Source organism: Gallus gallus, chromosome 6, assembly GCF_016699485.2.
Source record: "Gallus gallus isolate bGalGal1 chromosome 6, bGalGal1.mat.broiler.GRCg7b, whole genome shotgun sequence".
NCBI classification, from domain to species: Eukaryota; Metazoa; Chordata; class Aves; order Galliformes; family Phasianidae; genus Gallus; species Gallus gallus.
Window position 1 is genome coordinate 34,772,857 of NC_052537.1, and position 16,974 is coordinate 34,789,830.

A 16,974-nucleotide genomic window follows, 5' to 3' on the forward strand; every position below is an offset into this window, starting at 1 on the left:
GGGAGAAAGAAAATAAAGGATCCAAGTTTAAGAAGTTTGATATTTGCATTCAGAAATAATAACTATCCCTTGGGTACCCCATCCAGTCCACAGTTTACTGATGTGAAGAGATTGTTCATTTAGAGATGAGACTGTCTTCACATAAGCCATTGCACTTGTATGGGGCACACCTTGGCAATACCTTTTCATTTACTGTTAATCCAGGCTTCATTAAAGCTGCTGGAAAGCTTCATTTTCCTTCTGAAAGCATACAGCATTGCTTATGTAGTAAGTCTAAGTAATCTGTTCACTAGCAAAGGTTACTGTAAAGGTACCAGAAATTAATTTTGAATGCTTAAAAAATCAGAAAATATGAACCAGGAATCTCTAATTGTTTGTAAGCTATCACAAAGATGGAATAGCTTTTCCTGCATTTCTCCTTAATTGTAATACTGTTTCTCTGTCTCTTAAATTAAGTCACTGAGAAACTGCTTATGTAAAGAGATATAACTGCAATTTATCCCTCACCGATCACACGGATCATTTCTATCTTGCTCTAAACCATAGAAGCATAGAATGGCCTGGGTTGAAAAGGACCACAATGCTCATCCAGTTCCAACCCCCCGCTATGTGCAGGGTCGCCAACCAGCAGCCCAGGCTGCCCAGAGCCATATCCAGCCTGGCCTTGAATGCCTGCAGGGATGGGGCACCCACAGCCTCCTTGGGCAACCTGTTCAGTGCGTCACCACCCTCTGGGGGAAAAACTTCCTCCTCATATCTAAATGGCTGTGTCCATAAGTCACAGTTAACAGGACAGGGAGGAAGCACCGTAGACTTCTTTTACTCTCTGAGATGTGCAGAGACTTTTGGCCAACACCTTGCTTATGTAGATGGCAAAGGCAGTAAAAAAGGCCTCTCAACATCCCCTGCTCACAACCGCCCTGTTGTAAGTCTGCCCCAGGTGCAACTATTCCAAAGCTATCTTCAATTGCATTGGAGAAACTTCAGCATTTTGGAGCCAACTCTGTCATTTTTTAGAGCCGGATTTCACACGCGGGCACTAACTCACTGCTCTTTTATTCGCAGCACTCACTTCCTGTGGAAAAAAAAATAGAAAAAAAAATAGATTGCCATGGTTCTGTGATGACTTTTTAAAGCCGCTGTTATTTCCCACGTGGATTCCTCCACTTTGCCATTCTGTGATAACTTCTGCATCCTGCAGCACCACTATAAAAATGCTGCTGATGTAACTCAGGTGTAAGTTTCAGACAGCAAGAAAAATCTTTAGGTGGAAAATGAGAGCTTCTTCTTGCAAACTTGAGCAGCGCTCCTTCTGTGGGCTGAAACAAAGCTCTGCTTTCCTCTCTTTAACAAGTTGGGTTTGCAGAACATCCCCGTCTGCAAACGGAGCGCTGCGGGCTGCCTGCTCGCCTCCACGCCAGCGCTTAGCAAAGGACAGGCGCAGGTAACGCTTTAAATGGCGAACTCGGCCGCACGGCACATCTCGTGCTCTGCTCCCAGACCAGCAGCCCGCTGCAGCAGCCAGCCCTCAGCACGCTCCTTTCGGCACCCGTGGGTTTGTGGGTGATGTTTACAAAGAGGCCCAGACGGGCCCTGGAGCAGCTGAGCGCGGACGCAATCAGCGCCCGGCCTTCATCCGTCCCCCCCCTCCCCATCCCGGAGCACGCGGGCGGGGCTCGGAAGGCCTCGCGGCGCGGGGAAGTGGTGCTGCTGGGCGGCAGGTGAGGCCGCTCCCGGGGCTGCTCCGCCTCTACCGCCGCCCTCCGAGCCCCCCGGGCAGCTCCGCCGCAGTCTGTGCGCGCTGCCGGTGCTCCGCCGCGGTCCTCCGGCGGGCTGTGCGGGCCGCGGGGCCCAGCTGATGGCGGCCGTGTGGCGGTGGGAGGAGGAGGCGGGGCGGGCGGGCGGCGCGCTGCGGGCCGGTTGGGGCCGGGGCGGGGGCGGGGGGAGCTCGGCAGTGCGGCCGGGGGCGGTGAGCGGTCACGAGCGCTGCGTGCGTCTGCGCTGCAAGTTCAGTGTCTCTGTAAGTTGTGTGCGCAGTAAGTGAGGAGGGCGGCTCGCTTCCTGCATCCGCGGCCCTTCCAACTTGTAGCATTTGGGGAGCAAACTCTGTTTTAGCCCGGAACTTTGGCTTCCAGCGCGAGACAGAGCCGCGCTCCAGCCGAGAAGCGGCGGTGTGGGCACGGTGCGGCTCCGGCCTCGCAGCCCTGCCCGTGTCCTGACGTGCTGAGGGCCGCGGAGTCACAGCGCTGCCTCCCCGATCTGCCCCCGGGGTGCCTTTCGTCTTCCCTGCATGTACGGACATGCAGCTTCATGGAGCCGTGATAGGGACAAGGCAGTTCTTCCTGCCTTGCGTGTGGGCTGTCCTTCGGCTCAGGAAGGAGGTGGTGCCCTCCCTCCTGTACGGGGTTGCCCGTTTGGAAGGGTTCCTCAACCATCTGCGTGGGGAACGGAGCGGAGATGAAGGATGGGCCTTTATGGCTGTGCACTGCGCCGTGAGCTGAGGGGCTGCTGACTGTGGGACAGCCCCACCTGGGGTTCTGTGTTAGTGCTTGTAGGCTTGGATCACGAACACAGATAGTACAGTGCCTCGTTTTGAGCCCAATTTATTATGCCAGGTGTTCACTTTAGAGCGGGGTTCAAACAGGTCCACCTCTCCGGTTTGTGTAATCTTTAAAGTTCCTTTATACGCAATTGACGTCTACAGTGCTTTCTGAAGCTTATTTCCTGTGGAGCGAAGGCCCCTACGTGCCCCTGCCGTGCAGACTACTTTGTAACAAGACACAGTTCTCCGGAACTTGCCCGGTTTGTGTTCTTGGAATGGTTTGTGAGTCTGCGTGACAGAACTGTAGATGTCCAAGTAACAAGTTCTGTTTGCTTTGTTTTTAAAGAGAAGCATACCTCATCTGGACAACTCTACCCAAAGCCTCAAGCTTCAGAGGAAATAAGATGTACCCATGTGAGCCTGCAAGGTGGCTTTAGCAATTCCTATCTGCATTCTGATCCATGACAAGTTAATTACACCAATTACACCAGCAACTGAACAGAAGCTCTATAGGAAACTGTTGTAGTTATATTGCAACTTGTGTTACCGTGACTACTTTATCTCTTGATAACTCTGTAATTAACTTGTCACCACTGCTTAATGCTTAACGTATGTGGAGAATCAGTTAATGGCATCGCTAAAGGAATGGTAGCCTGAAGGAGAAGCTCGTGCCCTTTGGGAAGGTTATCGGGGTTTCCCTGAATGGCTAATTCAAGGGCTTGTGTGGAAAAAGTATTAAGTTTGTTGCGTGGATAAGATGGAAAGGCTGAGCCGAAGAAATTCTGCTTAAACTGACTTCAGTGATGGGAAACTTTATTAGAAGGAACAGTAGTGTAAAAAAAAAATCCAAAGGAGAGTGTGTTGAAGTCACGGGCAGCTATTCTTGTAGTATTCTTTCCCATGGCAGCATGCAGGTAGGAATTTGGGGGAATGACTGCTGAATTCAGCCTTGGTATGCCAGCTGCTCTACCTGGCTGTGTTCTGAGCAACCAGAGCAGGACTTCCTTGTGAGCCCTGCCCTTCGTGTCTGATACAAGGGGTGGAATTGTCTGTTGTGATGGCTGAGGCCTCATTCCTGCTGTGATGGCCGTTGTGCTATATGTGGTGTAAGAGCTGCATCACTGACTCTGTGGGAGCAGGCTTTAGGTCCTGGGTTGTTGGGGCTTTCTGTGGTGTTTACATCAACCTGAGGACACGGTGAGCTGTTCTGCTGGGGATTTAGCTGACCTGGGTTACATTTATTTTCCATAGAAAGCCGTGCTTTTTGTAATAACCGCAACGCTTCTCATTTTATATTTCACAGAACAATATGTTAAATTCTGAACGTGTGAAACTTCTCAGTACATCCTGAAGGCATTAGGCTTCGGCCTAACGCTTGTAAAGATTTCCTGCATTGGAATAATTTCCTGTTTGTAACACTGGTGAAGTCAGCAAGTGCCTAACCTGGCCTGTATTACCCATTCCCCAAAGTTGACGGGTGAAGCCAAATGCACATTCCACCAATAGCATGACTCGTAAAAGCAAGCACTTGTTAAATCTATTTGTTTTTATTATGGACATCGATCTGCCAGTCGCAATAATGCATTTATGGACATTTTTCTGCAAGCGCAGCGCTGGTGGCAGTTTTTACTGACAAATTGAGTCATATGGACAGTAGTTCAAAATACGCTTACTTTATTGACGGATTGTGCAATTCTCCAGTTTACTGAGTGTTCATAAGATATCTGGACTGGCAAAGAGAATGTAACTAATGGGAAGGCGTAGGATGAAGTTTTAATTTTAGGAGGCTTGAAATCTTGTAGGCAGTGACAGGTTTTGGCGGATGCCTTGGTTGTTCTTGCAGACCTTTTCATTAATGCCATAATTAAAAAAGCAAAGGTGTCCTAGCGAGGGCTTCAGCTTTGCTAATTTGTATGAAGGTATAACGAGCAAACCCTTCCCAATGCAAGAGAGAAACCTGTTAGTGTTTTCTTCCCCTCCCATTCTTGTGCTTGGCCAGCATTAATTTCAACAGACAGGTAGAGAAACAGCAACTATAAAAACAAATCAAGCCTGTACTGGAATATTTTCCCAAAATACAGCATGCAATTTTAAAAGTGCTGATACTACAACCTACTTGTATGCTCCAGACTATTGTTTATAAGAAGTTGAGTGTATTTGAAGACCAATAAAGCTTGTGTGACTTTGGAGTTCAGTTATTTTGATTTAGTTTCTTGAAATATGTCACCATTTGGATGCTTTTTGCTAATCCTTTTTTGAGGAGTTTTCTTATTTATTATTTTGAGTCGGCAGTGCAAAAGCATCTTGACCTGATGTGTCAGGATTATGTGCTGCTTTGTGTTACGATGTGTTCAACAATGGAAACCATTTCAGGTATATTTGCAAGTCACTTCTTAAATTTGAACCTGCAGTTGAAGTCTGCCCAACACTATGGAGGTTCTGAAGGACATGAAAGTGTTTTCACCTGAATAGATACCAGTTAAGGTTTATCTCACAAAAATGGGATTTTATTGGTATGAAGTTTGTGATTTTTTTTTTTCTCTCTGCTTTCCAAGCAAAATAGTATATCTGTACTATAGATAGAGGACCTATAGTGTTGAGTCAAAGGGAGACAGAATAATTCTGCCCCTTAAAGAGTAGGAATGAGTGGCATCCAGAGGAGCAACAGGTGGCAGTTCAGATCACCTGTGTACGCTGCACAGTGTGTAGCTGAGTGATGCTGTTGGAATTGGGATGCTAGGTTTGGGTTCAGAAGGCAAGTGGGTGAACACTGAGACCTCTGGGTGTTTCCTTCTGCATCCAGAAACAGCACTTCTGGCTGGGAAGATTTGAAACCCGTATCTTGTGGGGCAGGGCAGTGTGAAGCAGTCACTAAGCACTTGCTGTGCGCTGTTGGTGAAGGTGGGATGCTGAAGAGATGGGCTTTTGGTCTACTCTTTGTTAGTAGAGAGTGAGTATTAATGCTGTCTTGTAAGTGTTGCAGCTGCATAATTAGCATTCCAATAATATTTTAGTTATCTGACTGCTTTAAATGACTCAGTGCAATGCAAACAGTGAAATTATTTTGGGTTGTTTGTATATTTGAGCATGCAGAAGGTCTGTTAATTAGTTAAACTTTTTAATAAACACTTAAAGTAAACTTAAGGCCCCGTTAAATGATTAAAACTTTTCAATTTAGCTCTACAAAATCACAAGGTAGGGCGTACTACATCTAAAAATACCCACGGAATGCACAACTGCTTGCAGAGCCGTGGGCCGGCTTTGGTGGTGGTACGTTTTTAGACTGTTAGTGCAGCCCTGGAAAAACAATTCACAAACAACTTTTTTCCCCTTTGTCTTGTTCCACTGAAGTTCAGTGTGGTTAAATACAATGTCCTGAAAAGGGCGGGGAGAAAAAGGGAAATCGCTTGCATGAAAATAGCTCCGGTTCTTTGCTGATGTTCCTTCTGTCGGTGAAATGCTAGGATTCCTGGTTGGTTGACTGAGAGATAAGATTAGCCTCATTCAAACTGATCTTAGGCTTTCCTTTTCCTTTTATTGATCTTTTCCTGGAAGTATAGCTGGACTGGTAGGCTTTGGATCCTGCTTGCAGAGGGCGTGGGGCATCATTGCTTTTCAGCTTTGAGGTCAGGCCGTTGGAGGGTGAGCTGTGCCCACATCCAGCATTGCATTTCCAGAGGTTGAATTTGAGAACCAACGTGGCAAGGCAGTCAATCAGAGAGTAACTTTCCTTAATAGATGCTTGTGCTTTTCTTTTTTTAAAAGAGTAATAGTGCTGTTGTTTTCACCAGTTTATTGGTCGTGTGCTAGTGAATGCACCTCCTCTTTTATTATTGGTACTACAGCCTGGCTTTGAATGCTGTGCGGTTGTGTCTTTGTGCATCTATATTTGATTCCATAGTCAGAGTTTCTAAGAATATGATTAACCCTGTGGGTCATCTTATAATGTAATTATTAATGATTGATTCTGTTTATCCTTGAAATCAATATAAGAAGCAAAATGGTTTGGCATATATTTGGGGTTGATTTCTTACATTCAGTAAACATGATCTCGTGACAAGACTAGTATAGGTTTATTACTCAGAACGTGTTTGATGAATCTGAAGTGTGTAATTAGTTTTATATAATGATGGTGATACGTGGTGTTTTTACATGACTTATGTTAATATGGCCAATAGTGTTAACATCTCCTGCCACTAATAGTTAGGGTGGGGATGTATAGTAATTGATCTTCCTGGGAGTGCTGTAATGTAAAAACAATTCAGGCTGTTTGAAGTATATTTTACAAGTGTGCATTGGGCCTTTGGGATGTTATACTGAAAAACCCAATTGTACAGTTACCATGGGAACCCAATTAGAATAGATTGCTTGAGTTTTTTTCAGTCTTTCATCTTGACCAAAAATCTAATGTACTTTAAATGTTTTCATATGGAATTTTATTCATATACTGACTTGATATATTAGCTCTTTTAAAATTTTACTACCAAAACCAAAGAGTATTAAGTTCTCTGGATCCTTAGGACTTTTCTTTCAAGGAGAATCTTCCTTTATTATTTAAAACTTGATGAACTAAGAAAAATACTTCTTAGGAATCTTAGAAGTCTCATCATTGTGCTGCCATTGTGTGTGCTTCGCAGGCTGGAGTTCTGTGAGAGCAAACAGGAAAACTCCTGGAATCCCAAGGACTTGTGTTCTACACCATCAGCACCATCTGGCTGGAATTCTTCATGGCCCTTAACGAGTCTTAGTTTTGACATATGGTCTGACTGTTCTCTACACTTATGTTCTGCTAACGTATTTCAAGGTTTGGGATGCTTGCAGGATAGGTCTACAATACTTTGGCTTCCTGTACTGTAGGTTGTCCTCCTACGGAGGAGCTCCCATGCAGCACTGATGGATTTGTTCAGCTCTCCATACCTCAGGAGCATCCTGCACCTGGCTGCTCGTCCATGGCCAGGGCACTCAAAGAGGAGCTCGGTGGGAGGTGGGCTTCCTTGGTCCCAGCCAGGCAGCTCTGTGCCAGCCAGTGAGGGTGGGGACAGATTTCTGCCTTTTTCCATTTCTGCTCGTGATTCGGTCCCTTCAGTTTGCCCAATCTCTGCAGATGTAGGAGGAAACCAGCCACCTTGGTGAAGTGAATGATGGTAAGAGCTCAGTCTTTAAGACAGGTTCAGTGATTTTGGTGTCAGTTTCTGATATGTGAACCAGAATGAGGGTGGTCCTGTGTGGAGCCAGGAGTTGGACTCGATGCTCCTTGTGGGGCCCTACCAACTCAGGATATTCTGTGATTATGGTTGAGTCTGAAAAGTCATTCTTGTGCCATTCGTGAGAGATACTGAGTTCTTGGCCTATCAGCCTTAGGGGAGCCTTCAGCTACATTTGGAAAGGAGTTAGTGTATGTATTGGCCTCTTTTAACAAGGCAGCCTCGTTGAAAGGTTGATGAGATGCATTTTGGAGCCATGCTTTGAAACTCCCCAGCCCTTTGAAGCTGGGAGTTGTCCTGTATGGCTTTCCTCTGGACAGCTGCAGGCCTTCCTCCTGGCCCTATGGTTTGGGTTTTACTGACTATGTTTGTCCGATCCACCTGTCAGCCATACTGACACTAGGAGAGCTCCACCTGGGGCAGAAATGGGTCATGAACAGTCATCAATCATTGGGCCTCCGCGGACACCATGCAGCTTCTGCCCAGCTAATTGCTTCATTTGTCCTCCTCAGCTGCCGAGCTCTCCAGGTCTGTGTGTCCAGGGGCTTCCCCTGCACATCTCCTGCTCTGCAGAGCTCCTCAGTGTGCAGCTGGGGAGCTTGCAGTGTGCTCAGTAAGTCCTTGTGTAAGGATCCTTACAGCTGGATCCCTTCCTGGCACAGTCCAGTCTGAAAGTCAGCCAGTTTCTCTGCTAGACCCCACGTCCCACCTGAGCTGTGTTTGCTTACAGTTGGCTTTCGTTCTCTGATGCAGCAGGTAGAAAGTGCTGTTTGCAGGCACACCTGGTATAAAGTTGTAGGGGAGGCTGTCATCAGTTGCATTGAGGAAGCATGAAAGGGAGGTGCAGAAAACTGTTGAAGGTGATTTTAGTGACTGATCTGTATTTGCCTTCAGATTGTGTGGAGCACACCTGAAGTATGAGAGCATCCCTATGGGGTGATGAGGAGATATTGAGATAAACATCAGTGCTTTGTGTAGAACTTCAGTAGCAATTAAGCTGCTGTTGCCACCGCAGAAGTTAGCTGCTGCTTGAAACAACTTCAAGTCTCATTTATTTTTTTGTATTTGATGTGGCTTCTTTCATAAGCAGACAACACTTTTTACTGCAAATAAATACCACAGTTTTGTTCTGAAAAGGGGCATTTTCTGAATGATGCTGTCCCAGAAACAGCTGCTTGGCACAGAGTGAGCACTCCTTGCGTGGCGTTCCTGCCAGGAAGGATAGTTTGCATTCCCTCTCCTTCATGGTATGATTAATAGGTGAGAGAAAGCTTGCATTTGACATCATCTCCTCACAGTTACTGATTTTTATTTCTTTTCTACTACTCTTTGTGATGCTTTAGTTTTATTCAAGCTTATACTGGATTCTTTACTTAGATTTCTTTTACAGTAACTACAGCATTCAGTGCATACATGAGTGGTGGAAGAGGTGCTTGGCAGATAGCAGCTCATTGCTCTCAGCTGTGCTTCCTTGCTGTGCTCATCATCCAAGGAGTTTTCAGGTTTTAGGTTATCTCGTAAGTTTTCCTGCTTGTCCAGCATGTAAAATGTTAGCACGTGTCACTGGGAATTCCTCTCCTTACTTTCAGATGGATCCAAGTATCTCTATTTTAAAAGAAAAAATGGTGACTGTGTAATGCTTGGTGCAAGTGAGGTGAAGTGTGTAGATGTAGTTCTGTGTGGCCTTTGTTCATATACGGGTTCCCAAAGATGCAGGTGCTTCAGTGCTCAGATTCAGGTGCTCTGAGCTTCCCTTCTCTCACTGGGGAGTAGAGCAGAGGATGGCTTGGGTTGGAAGGGACCTCATGGATTGAGTTCCCTGTCTGAAGGGCAGAGCTCCCTGTGGACTTTTGCTGAGCTCTGACAGCTGCCTTGGTTTCCAAAATGTCATGTTTGTAGCAAATCTACGCGGAGACACTGATCTTAATGCAACAACACTGAGAAGAAAGCGAAGGGGGAAAATGAAATGCTGAGAATGTAGCGGTTGTCTTTATTTCAAAAAGGAGAGCAGAGGAACTATTATTAGTATTTAAAAGATGTATTTCAGTTCCAATAATTAAATGTACACATGGAAATGTTCTGCATGTAGTGCATGTAGTGCAAAGCACTACATTTCTTAGTGCTCTGCAAGTTCTGCTTTCAAACCCCGAGTCTTACTATGAAAGCCACTTGCTTTCATTCCTTAAAATACGTAACTCCCTAAAGTACAGAAGTTTATTTATTTCACTGAATGCCTCAGAAATGTATTCCTGCCTGCACAAATACTTCCTGAGTTCCTAGCAGGTCTGAGAGGGCGTTCTTGTTGGAAAGACCAAAACTTGCTTGTTAAGAATGTGTTGTGGTGTTGCTTTTGCCTCACAACAAGCAAGAGAGGACCTGATGAGCATCAGCATTCCTGTTTGCTTGCAAAAATAAATGAGTACTTTAATGAGTAGCCTTTATTTTGTTGTTATTTGTACTAAAACTTAGAGCCTGTTTGAAGAAAATGATAGGAAGTTCTGAAAAACAAAGATGATACTGATGTGCTGTGCTTTCTGTGATACTCCAATTACATTCTCTAACGGAGATTTGTTTTTTCTTGCAGGCAGGCATCTCCATCTACCATGGCATCGAGGCGTGTTCCAAAAGTAAGTTCCTTGTAAAATACCCTTGCATTTAGGTGTACGTTGGGGTCCGGCATTAAAAAAGAATTCACGTAACATAGTTTGTTTTTTTCCCCAGTGTCCAGCAGTCAGTATTAAGGATCCAGTTGACAAGATTGATGCTGCACTGTAAATCTCTGTAGCTCTGTCATGGTTGGTAACAGGCATCAGTGGACCTTTCCTCAGCACGTATCTATCTTCCTCAGAGCATAATCTGATAGGACAGCGCTACCTTTTTTTTGTGTTAAGTTAGCTGTTTGCTTCCCTTTCCTCATAAATGCTTCATTTATTGAAAAATAGATGCATGCTGAATTTTGGACTTGAATACTTCAGTGAGGTCTAAGTGTAGGGAAATACTTGTTTGTGGTAAAACAGGATAGCACTGCTGTTTGTCAAGAAATTCAGAATGGCTTTCCCTGCTGAAAGGCAACATCGGCACATCTGTACTCAGCAACCGTAGTCTTCAAATAATTGAAATGAACTTTGAAAATACTAATACTTTTTTGTGTGTGAAATAACTACTTTTGTAACAACAGTAATGCTCCTCCAGGAAAATATTTCTAGTTCAATCAAACTTGCTTATCTAACTATTCCTGCTGGCAACTTCGGTCGCCATTACAAATGTCTTAATAGTGCCATCTCTTGTGGTTTTAATTTGCTTCATGCACTGGCTGAGAAAAGCAGTATTGTGGCATATGCCATGCCTTTGTACCCATTTGCTGAAGGTTTTTTCTGCTTTCCCTAAAAGAAAATGCTTTCTATTTCTTTAAAACTGAACAGTTGAGGAAGGAAATTTTGGGAGGTAAATTCATGTTTTGCTTTTTTCTTTTACCCAGCATTCTGTGGGCTTGTATTTGGGTGTCTGTTGGTTGGAGGCATCTTGTAGCAGGTACCATGGATAATTGCAGAGTGATGTTTGATCTTGCAAACCACCATGCATTTCTGGAATAGTCACTGATTGCCTCTCATTCAAAGCTGGGTGTGACAGAGCTGGTAAGCAACATGAAACTAATAATTTATTACCTAACCTTTTCAGTTCTCCCACTCTCACTTCAAGTTGAAGGGTATGGTGTTAGCTGTTAAGGGAGCTTTCCCTTTTTGATGTGTGGGAAGGCAGAAGGTCTGAGGCAAAATGTGGACTCTCAGCCCTGTGCTCTATGGGGAGCAGAGCGCTGCAGGGAGTTGTGCAGGAACAGCCAGGGCTCCCCAGCTCCCTGCTGCTGTACCCCACACACTTCTGAATGTGTAGGAATGGACTGTTGCTCACGACTCCTTATTATCTCCGTATTTATGATCAATTTGCTTTCACTGGAGGCACAGCCACACAGTATATGCCTTTGTGGCACAAGCTAAGCCTGGCTCACGCATCCTGCAGCAGTCAGTGATCACCAGCGTAATGTGCTGAGCAGTTCTAAGTGGGTTGCTGGGAAATGGATTCTGAAAGCAGCCCGGTGTGGGTGCTCTCCTCAGTTGCTGCTGTCTCCCTCTCGGTACCTCAGCTCTGTGGCTGCATTGTAGTGATCAGAGGTGGAGGTTAGGCCTGAGAAGGGGAGGCTGCAACGTGGCCCCAGTGATGGGGGGAGATGTTGGTAGGAGGTGGATGGTTGCACTAAGTGATCTTGGAGGTCTTTTCCAACCTCGGTGATTCTGGATGCACGAACATACATCAGCAATGTATTTGCTTGGGAACTTTTTGGTTTTATGGTGTTCTCGTGGCAATGTGGTATTTTTTCTATTCCATGAGCTATAATTCTAAATGAAGTTCTGTTCTGTGGATATTTTGCAGTTCTTAAAATTTAACTTAGTAAACCATTTATTTCTTACTGAATGTTCTGCTTTGTTCTCTGTGCTCAGTATAGTGAAACACCTATGCTCAAGTGAACTCAGGTTGGTAACGACAGCAAAATTCAGACTTAGTATGACAAGACTGTAATCCTCTATTGCTGTGCGAGTCTTTTTGACATGTCTTTTGTGTGTATTAATTTTTTCTGCATGTGCATTTGTATTTTTAGTGGATTCTTGATGCACAGACTGCTGTTCCATTTACGCTTAAAGCTGTTCCACTCACTTGAAAAATTTCAATGAAGTTCTTTTCCTGAACACAATTCAGATTCCTGACTCTCCTTTAGCTTAAAAAGGAGCACTATTAATGGTTTTGTTCATATTGCCTAGATTTATTCTGTTGTTATTCTCCAGCTCCCGCTCTTCAGGTAGAGCTGTTTTGGTATTATAGAGAATGATGGATTATGGAGGAAAGTTTCTTTTGAAGCACTCCTGATATTGTGCAATGCACTTGGGGGTCAGCTCCACTTGACTGATGCATGATTTATCCGATGTCCCTGCCACTTTTGGAGATAAAGCTGCTATTTTATCAAAAATGCCAGCAAGTGTGATTTAGAATTTATACACCTCCTTTTTTTCAAATAATTGTTCTGATTACTTTCTGGCACGGCAATAAAATGATAAAGGTAATTGCACACAAATGTGAGATAGCACCAAAATACAATAAAATTAACCTGAATTAGCTTGACTTGTCGATGAGAAGTATTTATGAAATGTATTTTTGCAATAAGGGAGACTGATATTATAGCTGGGAGGTGAGTTATTGCCTTAATGTAATACTGTTTGAAATTTAAAAAAAGAGACTGTTACAGTTGAGGGTGATTGTGCCTTTGAAATTAAGTTGAAGTGATTCTTATAATTGGCAGCAATAATGCATTGTGAAGGTAATATCTTTTATTGTGTTATGCCTAGTTGCATTACCTTTTATTTAGCTGGTCCTGACTTCAGCTCTGCAGCGAGTGTGAGAAGGAACAGACCAAGAATTTTGTGGGGTTAGGTGATACAATTTAAAATGTTACCTTATATTAGAGTCATTCTTTTGCTAGATTTTCTCCTTTTTGTCTGTTTTCAATTCTGATTAACCTGATGCAAGCCTCATTGCATTAAATGAGGAAAGCTCTTGTGTTAGAATAGTTGCCATACATTTACATACACAGCTGTAGCAGTAGTGCACTTGAGTACATTTGTGTGGAGAAATACACACGTGTATCAGGTGCTGTCTTTTGTTAAATTTGGTATTTCTTTGTTGCATTGAAGTATAACCTCTTTGTATGACAAGTGCATACTTACACACGTTCTCAGTCATATTTTGGTGATTAAAAAGTAGAGTGTAAAATGTTGACTGATGTATCGACTTATTTTTTCGAGTTGCTAAACACTTGTGTGAAATCTGGAACTGCATATTGTTTTCCTTTGCGTGAGCCTTGTTAGAACTGGAACTAGTAACAGCTAGATGCTGATTTTGGAGGCGCTCTAATTTTTAGAGACCACATCCTTCATCTTTGATTCTTTATTATGATAACTGTTTCTTTTCCTGTTGGGAAGTGCATTCCCTTACTTCTAGTGTTTCACTGCATGTGATTGATGCTAAAACAATGAACAACTGAACAAAGTGTAACTTTGCCCAGTGCTTCTAATTGAATCTTCTGGCGTAAGATTCTCAATCTAAAAATAAGAGGCTCTTAATCCATCTGTAGGACATCAGTAGGACAGGGATAGGAGTGGTGACATACACTGAGTACGGAAGGTGGAAGTGCCAAGCAGCATGGCTTACAGGGTGACTGCTGGTGGGATTCACAGGCACTCCATAATGCAGGGAGCATACACAGAGATGAGTTCTGTCTTTGCTATTTGTGGTATGACTTGCTTAATGCAGAAATGTCTGGCCCCATCCTGTTTTTTTCCATGTTTGTGTCAGTCCATTTCTTGCCCAGTTCTACTCCAATTCACTGTTTTCTTTAGGCAGCCTACCATTTCAAACAGCATATCCTTTAAGCTTAAGGAAGGTTGTTTCACTTTTTTTTTCCCTCTTGGTACTGAGATGCTTAGGGATGTCATGACCCAATCTTGAAACCTGGATGGCAGCCCACCGTAACCACCAGTGTCTGTAGTTTAATAACATCATACCTTCATATGTTGCTCATTTGCAACATGTAGCAATTTGACTCATTTTCCAGGTATCCATCTCAGCTTGCTGTCAAAATGACATAGAATGACAAACATTCTATGCTGTGTAAACATTTTAAACTATGTTGTCCCAGCAGTGGCTGCTGCACATTCATAACATATAAGTTTCCTACTTAAGTAAGAGCTGGGAAGCTACAAAACATGCTTGTTTACTTTCTAGTGGGAGAGATTCAGGAAAAGGCTTCAGTAGGTTCTTGTAGGAAATAGTACAGCTGAATTCCTGTTTAAACAGTCCATTAAGGTCTTGTGTTTAAGTGTCTGCTGATACTAATGTCTGAAATCAAAGCTTGGCGTGCAAACAATGGATGAAGTAGAAAAATGCGCTGAATGTTGCCTAGAATACAATAGTAGTAACCCAGCTGCCTCTTTGAAAAGAGAAGAATTAATTCTATTGCAAATAAAATACCATTATTTAAGTAAAATCAGTGTCAGGGATGGTCCTGCAAGTAAGATGAAGATGTCTGAGGTAGCCCTGGTAAGCACACTGGGAACTTGCCATCTGACAACCAGGGTAACTCCTGTCTGCCAAAACAAGCGACTGAAGACTCAGCCAAAGAGCCAGAGGCTACTACTGCTTGGAAATCCACTTTTATAGCTTGGCATTTCAGGGTCTTTTGATTGCCATCCAAAGAGGATTAGTAGTATAATGCGATGGGACAACAGAAACTTGCGCTTGCTGTCTTTGATTGTTTAATAAAGAATTATGTGTTTGCTCTTGTTGAATACTTTTTAAATGCTTTAGGAAGCAAATGTTGCTCTGTGTGCACATGAACATATTTCCTTCTGTTTTCTCTTTCTAATAAGTGAAGATGGGGAGTGATTTATAGTGCCTATTTGGTGCATGTTTGTATGTGGTCAAACCGTGCAGTTTAGTTCTGTGCCTTAACATTTTCATTATGTACCTTTGGAATACAAAGAAATTCTTATCACCCTCACCCTAAACTAACCCTGGATTTGCCTAGGCTGTCTGATATTTCTTTTCTGTATGTCCAAGCTTGGTGAATCCTTCTGTTGAGGGATTGCTCTTTAAGTGTTACTCCACCAGGCGACGGTAGCAGTGCTGTTAGTCTCCATAGCTCTCCAGCCATCTAGTTGCAGAGCAGGCTTCTAACCAAACTCTGCTGGAAGGCTGGGATCTGCTGTACCTCAGGAAATGGCCAATTTGGCCGTACTTTCCATGGCACAAGATGTGTGCATTCTTTAATGCAGAATGTGCATTCAGTGCAGCTTTTACACAAAAACCTTATCTGAATTGCAGTCCTATTCATGTGTAGGTATTAATTACTGTTGCAGCAAGGACAAAGGTATACAGACTTAGTATGTGTTGTGGCATCGTGTTTAGCTGTAAGTCTTTGGACTTCTCCAAGAGAAAGAGACAGCTGTTAGAGAAGTCTGGGTTTTCTTTGAAAGAAATCAAATGTAGTGGAAGCAAAATAATTGCATAAATTCTGCTACTCATTTGGGTGGTGAAAATATAGATACTTGCTACAGATACTAGTAAGAGTTGGCTTTTAAACTTGAAATCTGATCGTGAGTTCATTGCATGCATCCTGTGTAGTTTTGCTCCTCAGTGCTTAGGTTTCTCTCTTCTTTAAAATGCTACATTTGAGAAGTGACATTCAAGACTGACTGCATAGGGTTGGAAAATTACTGTCCATGCTGAAGTATATGTGCAGAATAGCACATTGCCTTTACTATTAATATAACTTTTCCCATATTCTTGACATACAATGGATTATTTCCTTTTAAATAAACAGGCAGAAACCAGTCAAACAAATACAGGAAGTTTTAGACTATGAAGGAGATGTGGGGTGAGCTATAATTGAATGGAAACCTCATGAGTGGGCCAGCACTATGTGCCTATGCCAGATGGGTGCTGTGCTCTGCATTGCTGATGGCTTCTGCTGCCCGGGGGTGGGAGCAGAAGCTTTGTGCAATTAAAACCCTTCTGAAAAGGCTAGTAGGGATCGTGTTTCTAAGCTGTAATGTCATGGGATTGTCCTTGCAATTTTCACAACACACCTTAATGGCTAGATTTTTTTTTTCTCCTCAGTCAGTCATCTCAGCATAGAGTAGCAACAGCAGCTTTCAGAATCTCAGCTGAGGATATGACTGCACTGGCAGCCACCAGATGACCTTGTTGAAGGGCTGGCACGTCACTTGCGTACACTTACAGCAGATGAGGTGTTGGTAACCAGCCTACCTTCTTGTTCTGGTGCCCATATTGCTGGGGTGGTGGTAATGGTGAAAATGGATGCACCCTCAGTTCTCATTTCTGATGATGATCCCTGATTGTTTTTGCCTTGAGAAACACCATTGATATGATTTAATAACAATTTTGTTATGAGAAGGATGTAAATGTACTGGATCAGGATGTGTGACTGTAGTGTAGCAACAGGGCTGAAGTCACATAGTGGCACACCATCCCAGGTGCTGGTGAAGAACACCCCTCAAATTCTGATCCAATATTTCAAGCTTTTGCTGAATCTTAATTCAGTACTTGAATCAATAAAAAAAAAACAGCTTCAAGAACATTACAGTACTGAAAATAAAGGCC

At 43.5% G+C, this 16,974-nt stretch overlaps 1 protein-coding gene across 6 annotated transcripts in view; it reads left to right on the top strand.

Moving 5' to 3' along the window:
* Positions 1-1,160: 1,160 nt before the first annotated feature.
* Positions 1,161-16,974, top strand: part of MGMT (O-6-methylguanine-DNA methyltransferase) — a 141,791-nt gene continuing 125,977 nt past the window's right edge. For 2 of the 6 annotated variants that reach the window (XM_025152042.3, XM_046943093.1), the window contains exons 1-2: positions 1,376-1,721; positions 10,331-10,373. In XM_025152042.3, coding sequence (XP_025007810.2) covers positions 1,567-1,721; positions 10,331-10,373 — 198 coding nt within the window. In that variant the 5' untranslated portion in view covers positions 1,376-1,566. Of the gene's footprint in view, positions 1,722-1,950; positions 9,264-10,330; positions 10,374-16,974 lie in introns of those variants that run through there. The other 4 variants (XM_025152041.3, XM_025152044.3, XM_025152045.3 and 1 more) reach the window with 4 other exon arrangements.